Below are 21,170 nucleotides of genomic sequence, written 5' to 3'. Positions count from 1 at the left end.
GAAGGGACCTTAACATCATATCCTCTCATTTTACAGATGACAAAACTAAGAATCAGAAAATTTAAGAGACTTGCCCAGTCACACAACTAGTAATTGTAAGAGGCAGGATTTAAAACAATGTCATCTTTGCTCCAATTCCAATTCTTATTTTAAACTTTACAAGGTTAATTTTATGACTGCATTTAATAACATGTTTGGGCAATCTTTAAAGTACTTTCTTGCCTCAGATTTATTTCAGAATATACTATTGGAGACTATTCAAATCTGTTAGAGAAAAGCAATTATTTAATCAAAGTTAAGCAGGAAAAATTTCTCATATTTTTATTTTACTTGGTGTGAGCCAATATCATTTGAAGGGGAAAATATGGTGTAGTGGATAGTATACTAGATTTGGAACCCCTGGGTTCTAGTCCTGCTTCTGATAGAAAAGGATTGTGTGACCTTGGCCTAGTCATGTAACTTAGCAATGAAGACTATAAGTTACAGAGAAGGTGCTAACCTTCATTGGTAGGGAAAGTTCCTCACCCTGCCACTATTCACATCACAGACTTAGTGCCCATCCTCATCAATGACATTTGTTGAGCAACTTCTCTCTCTGCCAAAGGGAGAGTTTGTGCTTTGTGCTTTGTGATCAAAGATAAAAGGAAATCTATTTTACAAGAACACCATTGCCTACAGAATGGAATTTGGCCTGGGGTGAGCTCCATTGCTAAAGAACTCACTGTGGAGTGTTCTTTTTATGCCCATAGCATGAACTCCCAGAACAGAAGTTTTGTGAGGTGTAGATATAACTGTGTCAACATCTTAAAAGAAATATTAACTTGTATCTCTTTGAATTATAATCGAATTCAAGCCTAATGTATCAACCTTGAAGGGAAAAATAGAGCTTTACCCTTTTTTTTCTGGTTGATTATCATTTCCACTAGGTGGAGGCATTTACTAAGTTTTGCATTGCATATTTGAACTACAGACTGCATTTGCCTGAAGGCAGGTGTTAAATGTTACTGTTCTGCAGGGCTCTCTGTCCTCCAGTTAAACAATGTAGACATTTTTCTATTATTACTTTTAAAATATTGAACCTTGTTGATTTTGTTAATATGGGGAATATCCATGATGCAGCTTCTTCTAGCCTCTGCCTCATAATTTATAAGCAACTTGCTCAGGCTCACACAGCAAGTGTTAGAGGTAGGACTTGAATCCATTTTCCTGACTCCCAAACCAATTCCTTTGGACACCATGCTGCATTTGTTATGCATCAAGAAAAAAAAATTCACTTAGTGCCGTGGGTAGTTCACTATAATTGTCTTAAGAATATCGTGTATTCTTTTCCATTTTGCAGTGTGTTGTGTGTATAAAGCCATGTTTTGCAGTTTGTAGTTTTCCACTGAGAATACAAATGAGTGGTTTTGTCAGAATTGTCATTTACCATGCTTTGAAGTCTATCTCTCCTGCCCCATTTTGTCATGGGTTTGATTCTGGATTATTGGAATTAGACTACTTATTGGAATTGGTTGTTGGAATCTGTTGCAATAAAGATCAATATTTCCGTTGAACATAAGATTGCTCAGTGCTTTATTAGACTCACTGATTAATTTTAGAGATATCTTCTGCAAATTAGTCAAAAGCCCTTCAGTCCCTAGAGTGTGATTACGTAGCAATAAAAAGGAGATTCGAAATATCAGACATAGGCAATCAGCCACAAGGAGGTTGGGGTGGGGGGGACCCTAGACTTAAAAGAGTACCAAAATTGGGATATTTAGATTAAGCTAGCATTTTTAGCACAGTGCCTGGCACACACTAAAATGCTTAGTAAATGTTCATGTATTGCCTACAGTTAGGTAACACCTTCCTGGACACCAAAAGCAGAGTATCTTATGGTTACTAGAGAAACTAAGCAACTTGCAGTTAGAAACTGGGGTTGTTTCCAGTATAATTGCAAGTGGAATCTGTCATATGTGTCTGGAAGGCATCTCTCCACAGGTCTTATTTGGGAAGCCTGCTTTCAAGAGAAATGTGATGACATGGAAGGGAAGCACCTTGGAGAGACCAACTGTGGGGTATGAATAAGCCTTCCATGACTAGCTCCAAATGGCTAATTTGTTTTGGAGAGGAGGTTATTTGATTAGCTTCAAAGGCATCCAGTCTCTGGTCCCTTTGTCTTATTTGATTCTGAGATTTTGGAGATTCCTTCAATCATGGCACATGGTAAAGGAAGTGGAGCCTTTGCCATTGAGAGATGAGGGAATGTAAGTTGGACTTAACCACCAGCCAGAATGAATCCCCTTAGGAGTAAGGATCGATCTTTGGGATGGATCTTGGGCACTCCAGCCCAGTATAAGAACTCATTCAGCAGGGATGCCACAACTATATGGGAACTTGTCAAGAGGAGGCAGCTGGGGGACCCATCCTCCCCAACCCAGAGTGCTGGGACCGAGGCAGCAGCAGGAACCTCAGGGCAGGAAGGGGGGCCTCGGGAGCCGGCTGTTCTGAGGGCCACCCCCTGAAAATTACCTGAGCCAGTCGCAGGGGCACCCAGACAGCAGGGAGGCAGAGAGAGAAGAGGGAGCCTGTAGCCCCGCTGATCAGAACCTTCCATCTGGGTCTCACTGAAGGTCGCTGCCTGAGGGCATACTCAGTCTGAGGTTAATCCTATCACCAGCCCTCAGAGCTCCAGGAAGCCGCGGCCCCTCCCCCCTCATAGAACCGACAATCTGCCTAGGGCTAAAACCTCTGAACACCAGACAGAGATAAGAAAAGCTAATCCTCCCCACTCAGATAGAGATGGCAAACTCCACAGAAGCACAAAAAACCCAAAATTCCAAAAAAAAACAAGAAGGGGGCGACTTTGGACACATTTTATGAAGCAAAAATACAAAACACAGAGGAGATAGAAGAGGAAACACAAGCAAAGGCTCCAAAACCTTCCAAAGGAAATGGAAACTCTCCACAAACCCATGAAGAATATGAATCAGAAATGATCAAAAAGATGGAAGCCTTCTGGGAGGAAAAATGGGAAATAATGCAAAAGAAATTCACGCATCTACAAAACCAGTTTGACCAAACTGAAAAGGAAAACCAGGCTTTAAAGCAAGAACTAATAAAGCAAAGCCAAAAGACCAAGAAATTAGAAGAGAACATAAAATATCTCACTGACAAGGTGACAGATTTGGAAAATAGAGGGAGAAAAGATAATTTAAGAATAATTGGACTTCCAGAAAAGCCAGAAATAAATAGCAAACTCGACATCGTAATAAAAGATATAATCAAAGAAAATTGCCCAGAGATTCTAGAACAAGGGGGCAATACAGCCACTGACAGAGCTCACAGAACACCCTCTACACTAAACCCCCAAAAGACAACTCCCAGGAATGTCATTGCCAAATTCCAAAGCTCTCAAACAAAAGAAAAAAATCCTACAAGAAGCCAGAAAGAGACAATTTAGATATAAAGGAATGCCAATCAGGGTCACACAAGACTTTGCAATTTCTACTCTGAATGATCGTAAGGCATGGAACATGATCTTCAGAAAGGCAATAGAGCTGGGTCTTCAATCAAGAATCAGCTATCCAGCAAAACTGACTATATACTTCCAAGGGAAAGTATGGGCATTCAACAAAATAGAAGATTTCCAAGTTTTTGCAAAGAAAAGACCAGAGCTCTGTGGAAAGTTCGACACCGAAAAACAAAGAGCATGGAATTCCTGAAAAGGTAAATATGAAGGAAAGGGAAAAGGAGAAAAATGTTATCTTCTTCTTTTACTCAAACTCTCTTCTATAAGGACTACATTTATATCAATCTATGTATACTAACATGTGGGGGAAATGTAATGTGTAAATAGGGGGAAAAGAAAGACCAAATAGAATAATCTTTCTCACACAAAGATTCATATGGGGGGGGGGGGAGGAAACTCCTATAAGAAGGAGAGGAAGAGAATTTTTACTTAAACCTTAATCTCAGGGAAATCAACTCGGAGAGGGAAAAACACCCAGATCCATTGGGATCTTGAATTCTATCTTACCCAACAAGGGTAGGGAGAAGGGAAAACCAAGGGGGGAGAGGGAGAGGGAAAACAAAAGGGGAGGGAAAGAGAGGGGGGAGGGGGAGGGAACAAAAAGGGAGGGACTAAAAAAGGAAACATATCAAGGGAGGGGACAAGGGGGACTGATTTAAAGTAAATCACTGGACTAAAAGGTAGAGCTGAAGAAGAAAAGGTTAGAATTAGGGAAGGATATCATAATGCCAGGGAATCTACAAATGACAGTCATAACTTTGAACGTGAATGGGATGAACTCACCCATAAAACGTAGACGAATAGCAGAATGGATTAGAATCCAAAACCCTACCATATGTTGTCTTCAAGAAACACACATGAGGCGGGTTGATACCCACAAGGTCAGAATTAAAGGATGGAGTAAGACCTTCTGGGCCTCAACTGATAGAAAGAAGGCAGGAGTGGTAATCATGATATCTGATAAAGCCAATGCAAAAATAGACCTGATCAAAAGGGATAGGGAAGGTAATTATATTTTGTTAAAAGGGACTTTAGATAATGAGGAAATATCACTAATCAACATGTATGCACCAAATAATATAGCACCCAAATTTCTGGAGAAACTAGGAGAATTGAAGGAAGAAATAGACAGTAAAACCATATTAGTGGGAGACTTAAACCAACCATTATCAAATTTGGATAAATCAAACCAAAAAATAAATAAGAAAGAGGTGAAAGTGAATGAAGTCTTAGAAAAATTAGAATTAATAGACATATGGGGAAAAATAAATAGGGATAAAAAGGAATACACCTTCTTCTCAGCACCGCATGGCACATTCACAAAGATTGACCATACATTAGGTCACAGAAATATGGCACACAAATGCAGAAAAGCAGAAATAATAAATGCAGCCTTTTCAGATCACAAGGCAATAAAAATAATGTTCAGTAATGGTACATGGAAAACCAAATCAAAAGCTAATTGGAAATTAAATAATATGATACTCCAAAATTTAGTTAGAGAAAAAATCTTAGAAACAATTAACAATTTCATCGAGGAAAATGACAATGGCAAGACATCCTTTCAAACCTTTTGGGATGCAGCCAAAGCGGTAATCAGAGGTAAATTCATATCCCTGACTGCATATATCAACAAACTAGGGAGAGCAGAGATCAATCAATTGGAAATGCAAATAAAAAAACTTGAAAACGATCAAATTAAAAACTCCCAGCAGAAAACCAAACTAGAAATCCTAAAAATTAAGGGAGAAATTAATAAAATTAAAAGTGATAGAACTATTGATTTAATAAATAAGACAAGAAGCTGGTACTTTGAAAAAACAAACAAAATAGACAAAGTACTGGTCAATCTAATTTAAAAAAGGAAGGAAGAAAAGCAAATTAACAGCATCAAAGATGAAAAGGGGGACATCACCTCCGATGAAGAGGAAAGTAAGGCAATCATTAAAAATTACTTTGCCCAATTATATGGCAATAAATACACCAATTTAGGTGATATGGATGAATATATACAAAAATACAAACTGCCTAGACTAACAGAAGAAGAAATAGAATTATTAAATAATCCCATATCAGAAAATGAAATCCAACAAGCCATCAAAGAACTTCCTAAGAAAAAATCCCCAGGGCCTGATGGATTCACCAGTGAATTCTATCAAACATTCAGAGAACAGTTAATCCCAATACTATACAAACTATTTGACATAATAAGCAAAGAGGGAGTTCTACCAAACTCCTTTTACGACACAAACATGGTACTGATTCCAAAACCAGGCAGGTCAAAAACAGAGAAGGAAAACTATAGACCAATCTCCCTAATGAATATAGATGCAAAAATCTTAAATAGGATACTAGCAAAAAAAACTCCAGCAAGTGATCAGAAGGGTCATCCACCATGATCAAGTAGGATTTATACCAGGGATGCAGGGCTGGTTCAATATTAGGAAAACCATCCACATAATTGACCACATCAACAAGCAAACCAACAAGAACCACATGATTATCTCAATAGACGCAGAAAAAGCCTTTGATAAAATACAACACCATTCATATTAAAAACACTAGAAAGCATAGGAATAGAAGGGTCGTTCCTAAAAATAATAAACAGTATATATCTAAAACCATTAGCTAATATCATCTGCAATGGGGATAAACTAGATGCATTCCCAATAAGATCTGGAGTGAAACAAGGATGCCCATTATCACCTCTACTATTTGACATTGTAGTAGAAACACTAGCAGTAGCAATTAGAGAAGAAAAAGAAATTGAAGGCATCAAAATAGGCAAGGAGGAGACCAAGTTATCACTCTTTGCAGATGACATGATGGTCTACTTAAAGAATCCTAGAGATTCAACCAAAAAGCTAATTGAAATAATCAACAACTTTAGCAAAGTTGCAGGATACAAAATAAACCCACATAAGTCATCAGCATTTCTATATATCTCCAACACAGCTCAGCAGCAAGAACTAGAAAGAGAAATCCCATTCAAAATCACCTTAGACAAAATAAAATACCTAGGAATCCATCTCCTGAGACAAACACAGGAACTATATGAACACAACTACAAAACACTCTCCACACAACTAAAACTAGACTTGAGCAATTGGAAAAACATTAACTGCTCATGGATAGGATGAGCCAATATAATAAAAATGACCATCCTACCCAAACTTATTTATCTATTTAGTGCCATACCCATTGAACTCCCAAAATATTTCTTTACTGATTTAGAAAAAAACACAACAAAATTCATCTGGAAAAACAAAAGATCAAGGATATCCAGGGAAATAATGAAAAAAAAAACACATATGATGGGGGCCTTGCAGTCCCAGACCTTAAACTATATTACAAAGCAGCAGTCATCAAAACAATTTGGTACTGGCTAAGAGACAGAAAGGAAGATCAGTGGAATTGACTGGGGGAAAGTGACCTCAGCGAGACAGTATACGATAAACCCAAAGATCCCAGCTTTTGGGACAAAAATCCAGTATTCGATAAAAGCTGCTGGGAAAGCTGGAAGACAGTGTGGGAGAGATTAGGTTTGGATCAACACCTCACACCCTACACCAAGATAAATTCAAAATGGGTGAATGACTTAAACATAAAGAAGGAAACCATAAGTAAATTGGGTAAACACAGAATAGTATACATGTCAGAACTTTGGGAGGGCAAAGACTTTAAAACCAAGCAAGACATAGAAAGAATCACAAAATGTAAAATAAATCATTTTGACTACATCAAATTAAAAAGCTTTAGTTCAAACAAAACCAATGTAACTAAAATCAGAAGGGAAACAACAAATTGGGAAAAAATCTTCATAGAAACCTCTGACAAAGGTTTAATTACTCAAATTTATAAAGAGCTAAATCAATTGTACAAAAAATCAAACCATTCTCCAATTGATAAATGGGCAAGGGACATGGATAGGCAGTTCTCAGATAAAGAAATCAAAACTATTAATAAGCACATGAAGAAGTGTTCTAAATCTCTTATAATCAGAGAGATGCAAATCAATACAACTCTGAGGTATCACCTCACACCAAGCAGATTGGCTAACATGATAGCAAAGGAAAGTAATGAATGCTGTAGGGGATGTGGCAAAGTAGGGACATTAATTCATTGCTGGTGGAGTTGTGAACTGATCCAGCCATTCTGGAGGGCAATTTGGAACTATGCACAAAGGGCAATAAAAGAATATCTATCCTTTGATCCAGCCATAGCACTGCTGGGTCTGTACCCCAAAGAGATAATGGACAAAAAGACTTGTACAAAAATATTCATAGCTGCGCTCTTTGTGGTGGCCAAAAACTGGAAAACGAGGGGATGCCCATCAATTGGGGAATGGCTGAGCAAATTGTGGTATATGTTGGTGATGGAATACTATTGTGCTAAAAGGAATAATAAAGTGGAGGAGTTCCATGGAGACTGGAACAACCTCCAGGAAGTGATGCAGAGTGAGAGGAGCAGAACCAGGAGAACATTGTACACAGAAACTAATACACTGTGGTATAATCGAACGTAATGGACTTCTCCATTAGTAGCAATGTAATGTCCCTGAACAATCTGCAGGGATCCAGCAGAAAAAACACTATTCATAAGCAGAGGATAAACTATGGGAGTAGAAACACCGAGGAAAAGCAACTGCCTGACTACAGTGGTTGAGGGGACATGACAGAGGAGAGACTCTAAAGGAAACCCTAATGCAAATATTAACAACATAGCAATGGGTTCGAATCAAGAACACATGTGACACCCAGTGGAATCACGCGTTGGCAATGGGGGTTGGGGGGGAGTAAAAGAAAATGATCTTTGACTTTAATGAATAATACTTGGAAATGATCAAATAAAATATTATAAAATTAAAAAAAAAATAAGAGGAGGCAGCTGGGTATCTCAGTGGAAGGAAGACTGAAGTTCTTGCTTCATATATGGCCTCAGACACATCCTAACTGTTTGATTGTGGGCAAGTCACTTAACTCCCATTGACTAGCCCTTCCTACTCTTCTTCCTTGAATCAGAATCCAGTATTCATTCTAAGACAGAAGATTAGGGTTGGGTTGTTGTTGTTGTTGTTTAAGAGAAAAGAAAAGAATTTGTTGAGATCAGTTAGGAACTGAGCTAAATTTGAGCCTACTCCCTCAGAGATAAAGGTGGTTACAGGGAAGAGTATGTTCTCTCACCCCTGTGAGGAGAATTCTCATATATTTGCTGTGGGCATGTCTTTAAAATAAATATTCTTTTTACTATTCTTTATTTCCTTTGTGAAGTTTTGTCTAGTGTAACAATAAATGTCTGCTTTCACATGACAAAGAAATATATATTATATAATACATATGTACATATCATATTACCTGTCTTCTTGGGAAGAGAGAAAGAATGGGAAAAAGACAGAACATGGACTGCAAAACATCAGAAAACAAATATTAGGGCATTGTATTGACATTTAATCTAAATAAAAATTTATATAAAAAATAAATGCCCTTTTGTAAAAGTTAATGTTAAGTCACTGCTGTATGACTAATGGGGAGAGTACTACTAGTAGGGGATCCAACTATTTTTTTAAAGGAGACACCCCAATCCCCTCAGGGTTCTTCTAGAATCTTGGTGGGGGAGAGGAGGATGTCAAACCCTGACCCTGAGAAGAATGAGGGCAGAGAATATATATTGCAGGGCAATTTTCAAAGTGGAAGTACTTAAACTAAATTGGCTTCTTGGTAACTGATGTTCATTGTCCTTAGTTCTGCCCTCGGATAAGTTTAACGTATCTTCCACATTACCACTCTTCAAATCTTGAAGATAACTTTATCACATACACACATCAAGTCTTTTTCCAGACTGATCCTGTCTAGTTCCTTCAACCAATCCTCATATGTGCACTCAAAGCCCTTTGTCATCTTTGTTGCTCTGAAGAAGCACTAGAGCTTATCCATGTCCTTCTTAACCTGTGATCTCTAAAGGTGAACACAGTACTCCAAGTGAGCCCAGATTAGGGCAGAATATGGTGGAACTTTCACCTTCCTAGGAGTCACTAGATGGTACAGTGACTAGAATGCAGGGTCTGAAGACAGGTAGACTTATTTTCATGAATTCCAATCTGGCTTCAGAAACTTAGTAGCTGTGGGAACCTGAGCAAGTCACTTAACCCTATTTGCCTCAGTTTCCTCATCTGTAAAATGAGTTGGAGAAGGAAATGGTAAACCACTTCAATATCTTTGCCTAGAAAATTCCAAATGGGGTCCCATATGTGATTGAAAACAACAATCACTTCCCTGTTTCTAGACATCATCTTAATGGCACCCAGGATTGCCTTAGCCTTTTTGGCCACCATATCACCCTGTTCATATTAAGCTTGCATTCAGTGCACTGTCATCTACCTCCCTACCAAAAGACCCTTGTCAGAATGACTTCTATATCTCCTCCATCTTACTCCTGGGAAGTTGATTTCAGGTATACAACTTTAAGACTTTATATTTATTTTATTTATATCTATTGACTTGATCTTAATTCCATCTCAGTACTCTAGTGTGTCCCTTGTCAGAATGACTTCTATATCTCCTCCATCTTACTCCTGGGAAGTTGATTTCAGGTATACAACTTTAAGACTTTATATTTATTTTATTTATATCTATTGACTTGATCTTAATTCCATCTCAGTACTCTAGTGTGTCAAGACATTTTTAGATCTTGTCTTTGTCAGTCGTCCATTGTATCAACCTTCTCTCCCAGCTTGGTGTCATCTTCAAATATGATGAGGTTGCCTTTTATACCTTTATTCAAGTCACTGATGAAAATGCACAGGCTCCAGCACTGGAGTACCGTGAGGTACTCCAATGAAGCCCTTCAACCACATTGATATTGGTTGCTGTTATTTTGTTGTTCAATTGTTTTTTTTCATTGTTGTGTTCAACTCTTCATGACTCTATTTTGGATTTCCTAAGCAAAGAAAGTTTACCTTTTCCTTCTGTAGTTCATTTTACAGATGAAGAAACTGAAACAAACAGACTTGCTCAAAGTCACACAGCTGGTAGTAAATTTCTGAGGCCAGATTAGGACTCAAGAAGATGAGTTTTCCTGATGCCAGGTCTAGAACTCTTATCTTTTGCATCACTTAGCTACCCTAATGATTTGGACCACTCACAATTACTCTGAGTTTGACTATTGAACCAGTTGTAAATCCATCTGTTTGTATTGTTATCTAATCCATATCTCTCTATCTTCTCCACAAGGGTAGTATGATCATAAAGCATAGAGGGACTGCAATCTGTATAGAGGAATGCAGTATTCACATAAAAAAATGTAACAAACTTTTTCACATATTGAAAGAGTTCTAAATGTTCTAAATTAATATTGTTATGCAATTATGACTACAATTAATTGAAAACTCCTTACTAGTACTCTCTAGTTTAGGGGTCATTTTTACATTTCAGTTTATTTTTATTAATAGAGATATTACATGGAAATATCTTTGAAGTTTAGTAGGAAATTCATCTGCTCCTATTAAGCTACAATATGACATACCAGCAATTTACTGGAAATTCAGAGATAAGAATGAGTTCAAGGAAGTAAATAATTGAAAAGGTAAGTCCCTATAAAAGCAACACATTTTCATGCAATTATTTTTGATTGCTTAAAGAAAGATCCTTCTTGAAACATTGTCTCTAGTTTTATTATTTTGAAATCAATTTATTAACTGTTTACAACTTTTCTGTGACTTGAATTTAAAATAGGATTTATTACTTTTCACACTCTAAAAACAAATTTGGAGTTTTGTGTTATTTATATTGTGAATTATTAGTAGATAAAAAAGAAAAGTCATTTTTCAAAGGTATAAAGATATACTTTAATGGGTGAGTTATATTTTTGCATATAACATTTACATAGCACTGCAAAATTTGCAATATGCTTTATAGTGATTATCTAACTTGTCAAAAAGTAACAATTCTATTAATACCTTATATTTAAATAGTATGATCCCTTATATATAAATAAATTCTATTTATAAACATACTCTTACTTGAAAGTCACTATAGCCTCATGAGATGGCTAGTAAAAGGATGATTATTTCTCATTTCACAAATGAGAAAATAGTCATTTACTTATAAAGGTATTTTTTGTGATAATAAATACTTTAATTATGTAAACTTAATCAGTTAGGAGTGTTAACATTTTAAAATATTCAATGTGCCATTTCCCTGAAAACATAAGGGAGATTCACTGATTCATTTTGTTTTTCTTGAGGATGAAGACCTAGCCCGCCAGCTGGTGGAGCTGGGCTACAGAGGAAGTGGAGAAGTCGTGAAAAGGGAAGACTTTGAAGCAAGAAAAGCAGCTATTGAGATAGCAAGACTTGCAGAAAGGACTCAGAAAAAGTAAGTGGCTGATATCCAAAATAATAGATGACCCATCCCCCTCCCAACTTGAGTCTTTCTGAAAAGCCAACACCTTCCCCACCTCCACCCCAATCTTTTTTGGGGGGGATTTTCTTATCTATAAAAAGACTGGTTGATGTAGCTAGAGCTAAAAAGGTTGCAACAAATTACACAGATCAGTCAACTGGAATGTGCTGGCTATAAAAACACCTTATATGCTGTACTACTAATGTATAAAATTAAAAATGCATATAGTCAGCATGCCAATAAAATCTCTTTAAAAAGTAACTCAATAATGTGTGTACTAAATGGATGTGACTGTGGATTTACAATTCTTTGCTATTTTTCTAATGTCTATAAAATCTTTTGTATTTTTAATTTTGATTCTATTCCCTCCCCCAAAGTGTGCTTTGATCCTCATATTCACAACATGGAGGCAATATGTTTGTTAATATGTTTGAATGTGTAGTGAAGTCTAAAGTAATCCATGGAAACTGATTATGTCTTACCAATCAATGGAACACTCAATTCAATTAGAAAAAACATTTTTAGTCAGCTATTGTATAGGATATGATGATGCTAAAAGAAAACTAACAGAACAGAAGCATACATGTCCATTAAATTGACAAGGCTACTTAACAAAGGTATGCCAAAGCATTAATCATTCTGGTTGTCAAAATAATAACTTATAATAATGTCAAAATAATTTGACATTAATTTTTAAATGTTAGGAGAACTGCTTTGATATTGATTCTTCCATTAGCGTTTTATACTATGATTTTGCTTCAGCTCTGTTCATTGTCATTATGAACAAAAAGTCCTTAGACATTTTCTCCAAAGAACAAAGAACGGACCAGTACCATTTACTTGGTGGAATTTAAATTAATCCTTTGAATGTCCAATTTTAATTGGTAATGCTAGTAATTATTTTGTTCCAGACCTTAGAAGGCCTGGAATTTAATGCACTAATGCTCATTGTTAATACAAAAGCCCATTAACATTATTGAACTCTGGTAGTCAGTCTAGACTTCCACTAAAATAATCTAAATGGTCACAAAACATGATCAATGGATAATATCTTGGGTAAAAGTTAAGGTGAAAACTTTTTGTGCTGATATGAGTAGTAAGGAATAAAGGTACCTAAATAAATTTCATGAGGAACAAATATATATGTAAATATGGCTTTATAGCTCACCAAACATATTTCATATCAAAAATGATTCATGTGTAGACTAGACTTACTATTAAAAGCACAAGTGACTTGTTTGGGGTTAAAGATTATGTATGTGTGTGTATTTGTGTGTGTGTGTGTGTGTGTGTGTGTGTGTGTGTGTGTTTTCTTCTCTATGGTAACAGGGAAGTAACCATTTTAAATTAGTAAAGCCAAAAAGCATCAAGAAGATAAATATTACTTCTCTTACTTTACTGAGATAAAGATTATTCAATGGATAGAATTTCAACTTTACTTCTTTTGCTTCTAAAAAATTTGTCTCAGAAACTGGGACGGGCCTTCTCTTTAAGAAGGCTAACCTTTCAGCTGTCTTTATCCCTTTCACTTTAATCTCTTACAGGATCTTGTTTTTCATCAACCATCTCCTTTACTGTTTTAGTAACGTCTTATTCTCAGGAAGGAAGGAAGGAAGGAAGGAAGGAAGGAAGGAAGGAAGGAAGGAAGGAAGGAAGGAAGGAAGGAAGGAAGGAGGGAAGGGAAGTTATCATGTTATCCTCGAAAGTATTGTGGGAGCTAAAGCTCTGAATGCTTACCATTATGGCATTGAGATCTCTTTTTTTCCTAAAAAATGATGTAGTTGTCTCTCCCTTATAAACTGTCTGCTCTTGCCATATGCAGCACAACCAGAGACTGAGGAGCAAAGGCTAATCAGGTCCTTGGGTGCTCTTCAGGTTTAAAAAAGCATTCCTCCTTTATTGCTCTTGAGAAATGGTATGAAGTAGAGAAATGATGTCTTTGGTGTCTATCTAGCTCTTTTTTGGAATTCCCCCACCTCTATTACCAAGTACTGTCTTGCTGTACAATGGCATTATGCCCAAAGTCCCATTCTTTCATGGTGGTTCTTGACCCAAATTTGTTTTCTTTCATAGATCATGAGTATATATTTATTTAATAACAATAATAACAACTAACATTTACTTAATGAAATAACATCTAGGAGAGGCATAGATAGAAGTTTAGATGGGAAAGATCTGAGAATGCATATGGATCAATATGATTCAGCTGTGTGATGGGGCAACCCAAAAACCCTAATGTGACCTCAGCTTGCTTTAAGAAAAGAATAGTTTCCAAGCTAAAGATGGAAAATCCTTTAGTATACTTCTCTGATTACATCCTATATGGAATATTGAATTCTATTCTGGGAATCATTATTCTGAAGGACCTTGTCAGATAGGTGATCTTCCAGAAAAAGACCTAGAACCCATTGTATAGAAGAAACAGCTGAAGGAAATTGGCATACTTAATCTAGAAAAGAGGAGATTCAAAGGAAACAGGGTAGCCACCTTTTAGAATTCAAATAGGGCTCATGTATTTTTTTTAAAAAAACACTTATTTTCCATCTTAGAATCAATACTGTATATTGGTCCCAAGGCAGAAATGAGGTAAGGATCGGCAGTGGGGGTGAAGTGACTTGCCCAGAGTCACATAGGTAGGAGGTGTTTGAGGCCAGAACTGAATCCAGGACCTCCATCTCCAGGCGTTACTCTCCATCCCCTGATTCACTTAGCTGTCTCCAAAGGGCCATTATGTAAAAGAGAGATTATCCTAGTTCTGTTTGACTCCAGAGGGAACAACCAGAAGCAATGCAAATTGCAAAGAAAACAATTTAAACCTAATATCAAGAGAGACTTCTTATTCAAAGCTAATTTCAGACAATGTGAAACAGTAGTAGATGGATTGAGATACTTTCCTGGTGCACCTCAAATCATGAAATCTAGGTGATTGCCTATTATATACTTCTAATCTCCTTTAAAAAATAGGTCTGTTTAGGAAAAGGGAGAGAATTTGAGATTCAAACCCTTAAAAAATGAACACTAAAAATTATTTTTATGTGCAATGGAGGGTAAATAAAATATTATTTTTTAAATGGGTCTGCTAATACAATGATCCAAAACAATTCTGATGGATTTATGATGAAAAATGTGGTCTACCTCCAGAGAAAGAATTACAGAGTCTGAATATAGTTGGAAATATACAATTTTACTTTATCATTTTGGAGGTTTTGGTCTGTGTTTTATTTTGCAATATGGCTAATATGGAAATGTTTTGCATGACTGCACATGTGTAATCTATTTCAAATTGCTTGCCTTCTCTCTTTTATTTTTTACTTTTTTTAATTATAGCTTAGTAACCACCACCATCACCCAAGAAATTTTTTACTTTACTAAACAAATGCATAAAAAAGATTATGCACAAGACCACAAGCTCCACATTATTTACAATTTGCTTAACAATATGTAAATGTATATATGTATGCTAATATAAACTTCCTCTGCTTTTGAGTTCCCTTTGGATTTGTTTCTCTTGAATACTATTTTCTCTTGATTTTATGGCAGTAATTTTTTAATATAATTATGATATGTATTATTCATATTCTCTTTTCATCTCTTCATGTATTCCCTAATTTTCTCTACATTTCCAATATTAGTAATTTCAATATTATAAAATAATATATCATAATCAAATATCACAATCTAGTTAGCATTCATTTCATTTGTGTTATTTCTAGTTATTTTGTCATAATTAGTACAGCTTCCCTGAGTATTTTTCATACAAACACAGCTTTATATCCTTTCAATAATGCTCTTAAGACCTACACCTAGTAATGAGATCTCTAGGCCCATGAGCATGAATAGCTTTACAGCTCTTAATGCTTTACAGCTCTTAATGTAAAATTCCATCTTGTTTTCTAGAAAAGAAAATTTATAGCTGCTCTAGGAATTTAATATTAGGCCAGTTTCTCTATGTTCCTATCAGCACTTAATTTGATCACTTTAACCTGTCTGGTTCTCAGTTTACCTATATTACCAGTACCATATTTTGCTATATTGGTCCATAAGCAGCAGGCACAATCTATTACCAAGGACCATGATCTTTCCAAAACAAGTCTTTACAGCTTGGTCATATCCATTGTGTGTTACAGTGCCACAAACCCTTAGGGATGCAGGATTGTCTGCATAGTATGATGAATGTTAAGGTAAGATTTTTGCAGAACATTTATACTCTCTTGGCTACTGTGCTCCACCAGAAATTAAGTTTGGATTATATGCATGCTCAGGCTTAAATGTATTATTTACCTCATGTAGGTATGTGGGGGCTCTCCAGATATTTATTATATTTAACTTACCTAAGGCCTCTTCATCTCCTTAACTTCTTTCTCATTTATTTTTTGGTAAAATTTACCAAGTTCTGAGAGGAGGGAAATTAAAGTTCACCATTATTATTATTTTGTTATCTATAGTATTTCCATCTGTATCTGTGACCTGTTCATATTATATTATGTCATAATATATACAATATTATCTATATCTGATAGTTTCTCCTTTAAAAATCTGAATGCTATAACACTTAGTGTATACAGATCCAGTACTGATAATGCTTCATTATCCATAGTTAGCCATTCTCTGACATAATATAGCTACTTTGTTCATCCCTTTCAATTATATCTCTTTTAGTCCCAACTCTGTCAGAGATTATGACTGCTACCCCTGCTTTCTCTGGATCAGCTGAGGCATAATCTGTTCCAAGCCCCTCAACTTCATTCTATTTGTCTCTCATAAACAACACATCTTAAGGTCCTGGGTTTTGATCCTTTCCATTATCCATTTTCTTCATATGTGTGAATTCATCCCATTACACTCAGTATTATACAGTTGGGCATTTCTATCTACTCTGTTCCTCTTCGCTATTTGTCCCCATCTTTCTCTCAGTCATATCCCTCCTCAGATGTCCATTTTCCTTTGACCAATACCTATTTGTATCCTTTCCCCAAAATTCTCCCTTATCCTCTCCCCTTGCCCTCCTAGTTCCAAACTAGCCCACCTTTTGAAATGTCACCCTTATCCCTTTCCTCTTACCTCTTATTTCTTACTTATCAACTTTTTCAAAAATCCCTTCCTTAAATTTGAAATTATGCCCAAAGGGCTTTAAAAGATGTCCTGCCCTTTGATTCAGCTATACCACTACTAGGTTTATACCCCAAAGAGATAAAAAAAATGTTTGTACAAAAATATGTATAGCTATGCTTTTTGTGGTGGCAAAATATTGGAAAATGAGGGAGTGTCCTTCAACTGGGGAATAGCTGAACAAACTGTGGTATATGATAGTCATGAAATTCTATTGTGCTATAAGGAATGAAGATATGCTTTTTTTCTATATGAACTGGAAAACCTCCATGAACTGATGTGGAGGGAAATAAGCAGAACCAGGAGAACATTATTCACAGTAACTGAAACATGATCAAATGTAACAGTCTCTGCTACTAATAATAGCAATGCAAGGATCAAGAACCATCCTGTATGTCTTATGAAAAAGACTGCTATCCATATCTAAAGAGAGAATTATGGGAGTAGAAACACAGAATAAAAACATAATTTATCAGTTGGTTATATGGGTATATGATTGGGGTTTATGGTTTTTAAAAGATTACTCTATTACAAATATGAATAATATGGAAATAGGTTTTGAATAATAAAACATGTATAAACCAATGGAATTGCTTGTCAGTTATGGGAGGGGAGAAGAAAGAGGGGATGGAGAAAATATGAATCATGTAACCATGGAAAAATATTTTTAAAAAATTAAATAATGTGAGAAATCCCTTTCTCATCTCTTAATTGTGTCCTCTTACTTCTTGATCCCTTATTCCCTCATCTAACTCCCCTACCTCTTGATATGCATTACCCTCTACGTATCCTTTTCTCCCTTTTCTTATCCCCTTGCCCTCCTTTCTCTTCTCAGACCCTCCCTTACCCCAGTCCCCTTTTACTCCTTTTCTCTCTGTACATTAAGAAAATTTTTACCTTCCTATGTGTCTTGTTTTCTCTTTATCCCAGATCTGATGAGAGTTGGTACCCCTAGCCCTCTACCCCCTTATCCCCTTCCCCATGGCAGCTCCCCAACTCATTCCTCCTTCATATGAACTAGGTATTCTACCCTGCCTCCTCTTGGTCCATTCATACTGTTCTGGCTCATTCTATTCCATTCTCTCAATCTTGAGTCTTCCATCCATAACTGCCCCTTCAAAATACCCAGGCAATGATGCTATTCCCAGGGGCCATAGATGGCATTTTCCCATATCATAAACAATTTGACCTTTGGGGTTGCTTTGATTAGCCTTTCATTACCTTTTCTTGTTTCTTATAGGTCAAATTTTCTGCTGAGTTCTAGGATTTTCTCCAGGAATAATTGAAACTCTTCTAGTTTGTTAAGTGTCCATTTTTTCCCCTCTTATAATTATGCTCATCTTTTTTGGATGTTATTCTTGGTCATAAGTTGAGTTCTTTTGCTCTGTAAAATTCTTTGTTCCATGTCCTGTGTTCTTTTAATGTTGTGGCTGTTAAGTCTTATATTATTCTGACTCTAAAGCCATAATATTTAAATTGCTTTTTTCCTGTTACTTTTAATATTTTCTCCTTAACCTGGGAGCTACAGAACTTAACAATAATATTCCTGTGCATTTTAATCTTTTGGTTTCGTTGAGGTGGTGATTATTGGATTTTTTTCAATTTCTATTTTACCCTTTATTTCTAAAATTTCTGGGCAGTTTTTTTGTGATGATTTCTGGGAGTCAAACTATTCTAATATTGATCTTTCTTTGTTTTACTTTCTACGTCAATTGTTTTTGTGATAAGGTGTTTCATGTTCTTTTCTATTATTTCATTCTTTTGATTTTGCTTTAGTATTTCTTGTTGTCTTAGGAAATCATCAGTTTATCTTTGTCCTATTCTAGTTCTGAATACATTATTTTCTTCCCTAAGTTTATGGATCTTTTTTTCCATTTGGGCAACCTTTCTTATAATTTTATTGATTTTCTTGCAGTGCTTTTATTTTTTTTCCCTCCTTTCTCATTTGGTTTTAGACATTTAAAAAAAAACTTTTCCAAAAGCTCTTTTTGAGCTCATGGCCATTTATTATATTTCTTTGCTGTTTTTTAAGTAGGAACAGCTTCACTGTTCTCTGAGTTTGAGCCATGATATTCTCTGTCCCCATAATAGTTATCAGTAGCTTGTTCATTTTTATTTATTTTTTAAATTTTAGTGATGAGGCCAATAGACTTAATTGTGGACTTTTTTTTTTCTGGGAGTCCCAGAGTTCCTATTTTGTTGCTGTATATTATCTCAGGTTTCAGGATTTATGTGTGTTTGTTTTTTCCTGGGTCCTATTTAGTCATTGCAATTTTTATAGTCCAAAGCTGGATGTACTTCTGGTCTCACTCAAGCCCTAGTTGGTGATTGACTTCAGGTGCTCCAACCAGAGCCTGCAGGCAGTTATGCTATGGCAACTACAAGCAGCCAGTTCATGTCTCACTTTGGCCACAACCAGAGAGGTTTTTTACTCATTATGGAACCCTGTCTTATGATAATTTGATTAGATTTGGAGCATCCACCAAGTCTGAGGAACCAGATTCCACATGAGTTAGAATTTTTACATTTTTAGGTAGCCAGGAAGCCACAACCATTCAGCCGGACACTACTGGGATATTGCTTTCAGAGGTGCTGAGGTTAATCATATCCTCAGAATGGCTTTCTCCTCCTAAGGAAAACTAGCCTAACTTTTGAGGGGAATAAAGGAGGTTGGGGAGACAATAGAAGGGAACTCTAATAGATATTGGTCCTATCACAATTATAAAGTATAAGAGACACAGAAGAAATATTTGAGAATTAAAAACTGCATGAGGGGGCAGCAAAGCATCTCAGTGGATTGAGAGTCAGACTTAGAGATAGAAGGTCCTGGGTTCAAATGTGGGCTCAGACACTTCCTAGGTATGTGACCCTGGGCAAGTCACTTAACCCCCATTACCTAGCCTTTACCACTCTTCTGCCTTGTATATAATTAGAATTTGTTCCCCAGAAATTCTCTTTCCCAGCTTCCCATGTTCCTTCTCACATGACATCCTTAAGTTTTAGAGATAAAGTTTTATGTAGCTCCACCCACTCTCTCTTTTCCCTGATTGAGGCTGGGAAAGTGTGCTTTATGCCAGGCAGGAGAGTCTACACACATGGGTTTACTTTTTGTTAGATAATTAGGTCTGAACTTCTATTTCTTTCTTTCTACTTTGTGATTATTAGTAAGCTTTATAATATATAATACTTGGAGTTATTAGATATTAATTTAAATGTTACACTTGGAACCAATACTGTAATAAATGGATACAAGAATTGTCTATTGATTATAGAGATACTTTTGAGGGCTGTCTATTGATCAATACTGGATGGCTAATAGATCAAGATTTTGCCTACCCTCCTCCCTCAATACCTCCTGTTTTCCACCCTCTCTCTCCTGCCTCCCTTCCCCTCCCCCCTTTTAGTCATTCACCTTCTAAGTAACTCAAGGTGAACTGTGAGATTTCAGAGGAGATACTCTATTTTCTCTTTTCTTAAGAAAGGAGGTTTACTGGGGAAGACAGGACAAGGATAGAGGATGAGGTAAGAGGGAGGGAGTTTCCCTATTCTCTATACTAGGAATTAGGAGGGTATTGGGGAAATGACAGTTCTGTCACAACTGTGACACAAAGTCAGTCAGGGAGATATAAGCAGGGGCAGTCAGAGAATTTGGATGACAATTATTTTTCTTCTTTCTTCTTTTCCAAACAGCCAGATAATCTCAGATTGATTAATTCAAATCCAGAGACACAATTAGCTCTTCAGGTTCAGCCACCACCCTCAACCACACAAAAACTTCTTCCCTTCTCTCTCAGAAGCCAGAAGAGCTCAGTTCAGTTCAGCTGTGGGGTTAGCTTCAACTGTTTTTCCTGGTAACATTCTGAATGTTACCTTTTGATTGACAGATGATGTCCTTTGCATGCATTAAGATGCTCTCTTTTACAATACCCAGTATTAATTCTAAGACAGAAGGTAAGGACTTTTTTTTTTAACTGTGAAGATGGGATTAATTTTCCCCTGCTGGTTTTTTAAATGTTAACCACTAGGAATATATACACCTTCACTTAATCCTTAAGTGGGGGAAGGGAGTCTTTGTGTGCTAGTGAGTTGATAAATCAAAAACAACTGACTGCCCCCTGGGGAGTCTGAAGCAAAGTAAAAGCTGCAATTGC

The 21,170-nt window shown here is 36.4% G+C and overlaps 1 protein-coding gene across 2 annotated transcripts in view; it reads left to right on the top strand.

Moving 5' to 3' along the window:
* CFAP299 (cilia and flagella associated protein 299) overlaps positions 1-21,170 on the top strand; it is a 530,824-nt gene that overhangs the window by 10,910 nt on the left and 498,744 nt on the right. For both annotated transcript variants that reach the window (XM_001371531.4, XM_056803233.1), the window contains exon 2: positions 11,753-11,883. In XM_001371531.4, the coding sequence (XP_001371568.1) occupies positions 11,753-11,883 (131 nt within the window). The remainder of the gene's footprint in view (positions 1-11,752; positions 11,884-21,170) is intronic.

This window comes from Monodelphis domestica, chromosome 6 (assembly GCF_027887165.1).
Source record: "Monodelphis domestica isolate mMonDom1 chromosome 6, mMonDom1.pri, whole genome shotgun sequence".
NCBI classification, from domain to species: Eukaryota; Metazoa; Chordata; class Mammalia; order Didelphimorphia; family Didelphidae; genus Monodelphis; species Monodelphis domestica.
The sequence above is the reverse complement of the archived record's forward strand: the minus strand, read 5'-3'. Positions and strand labels throughout refer to the sequence as shown.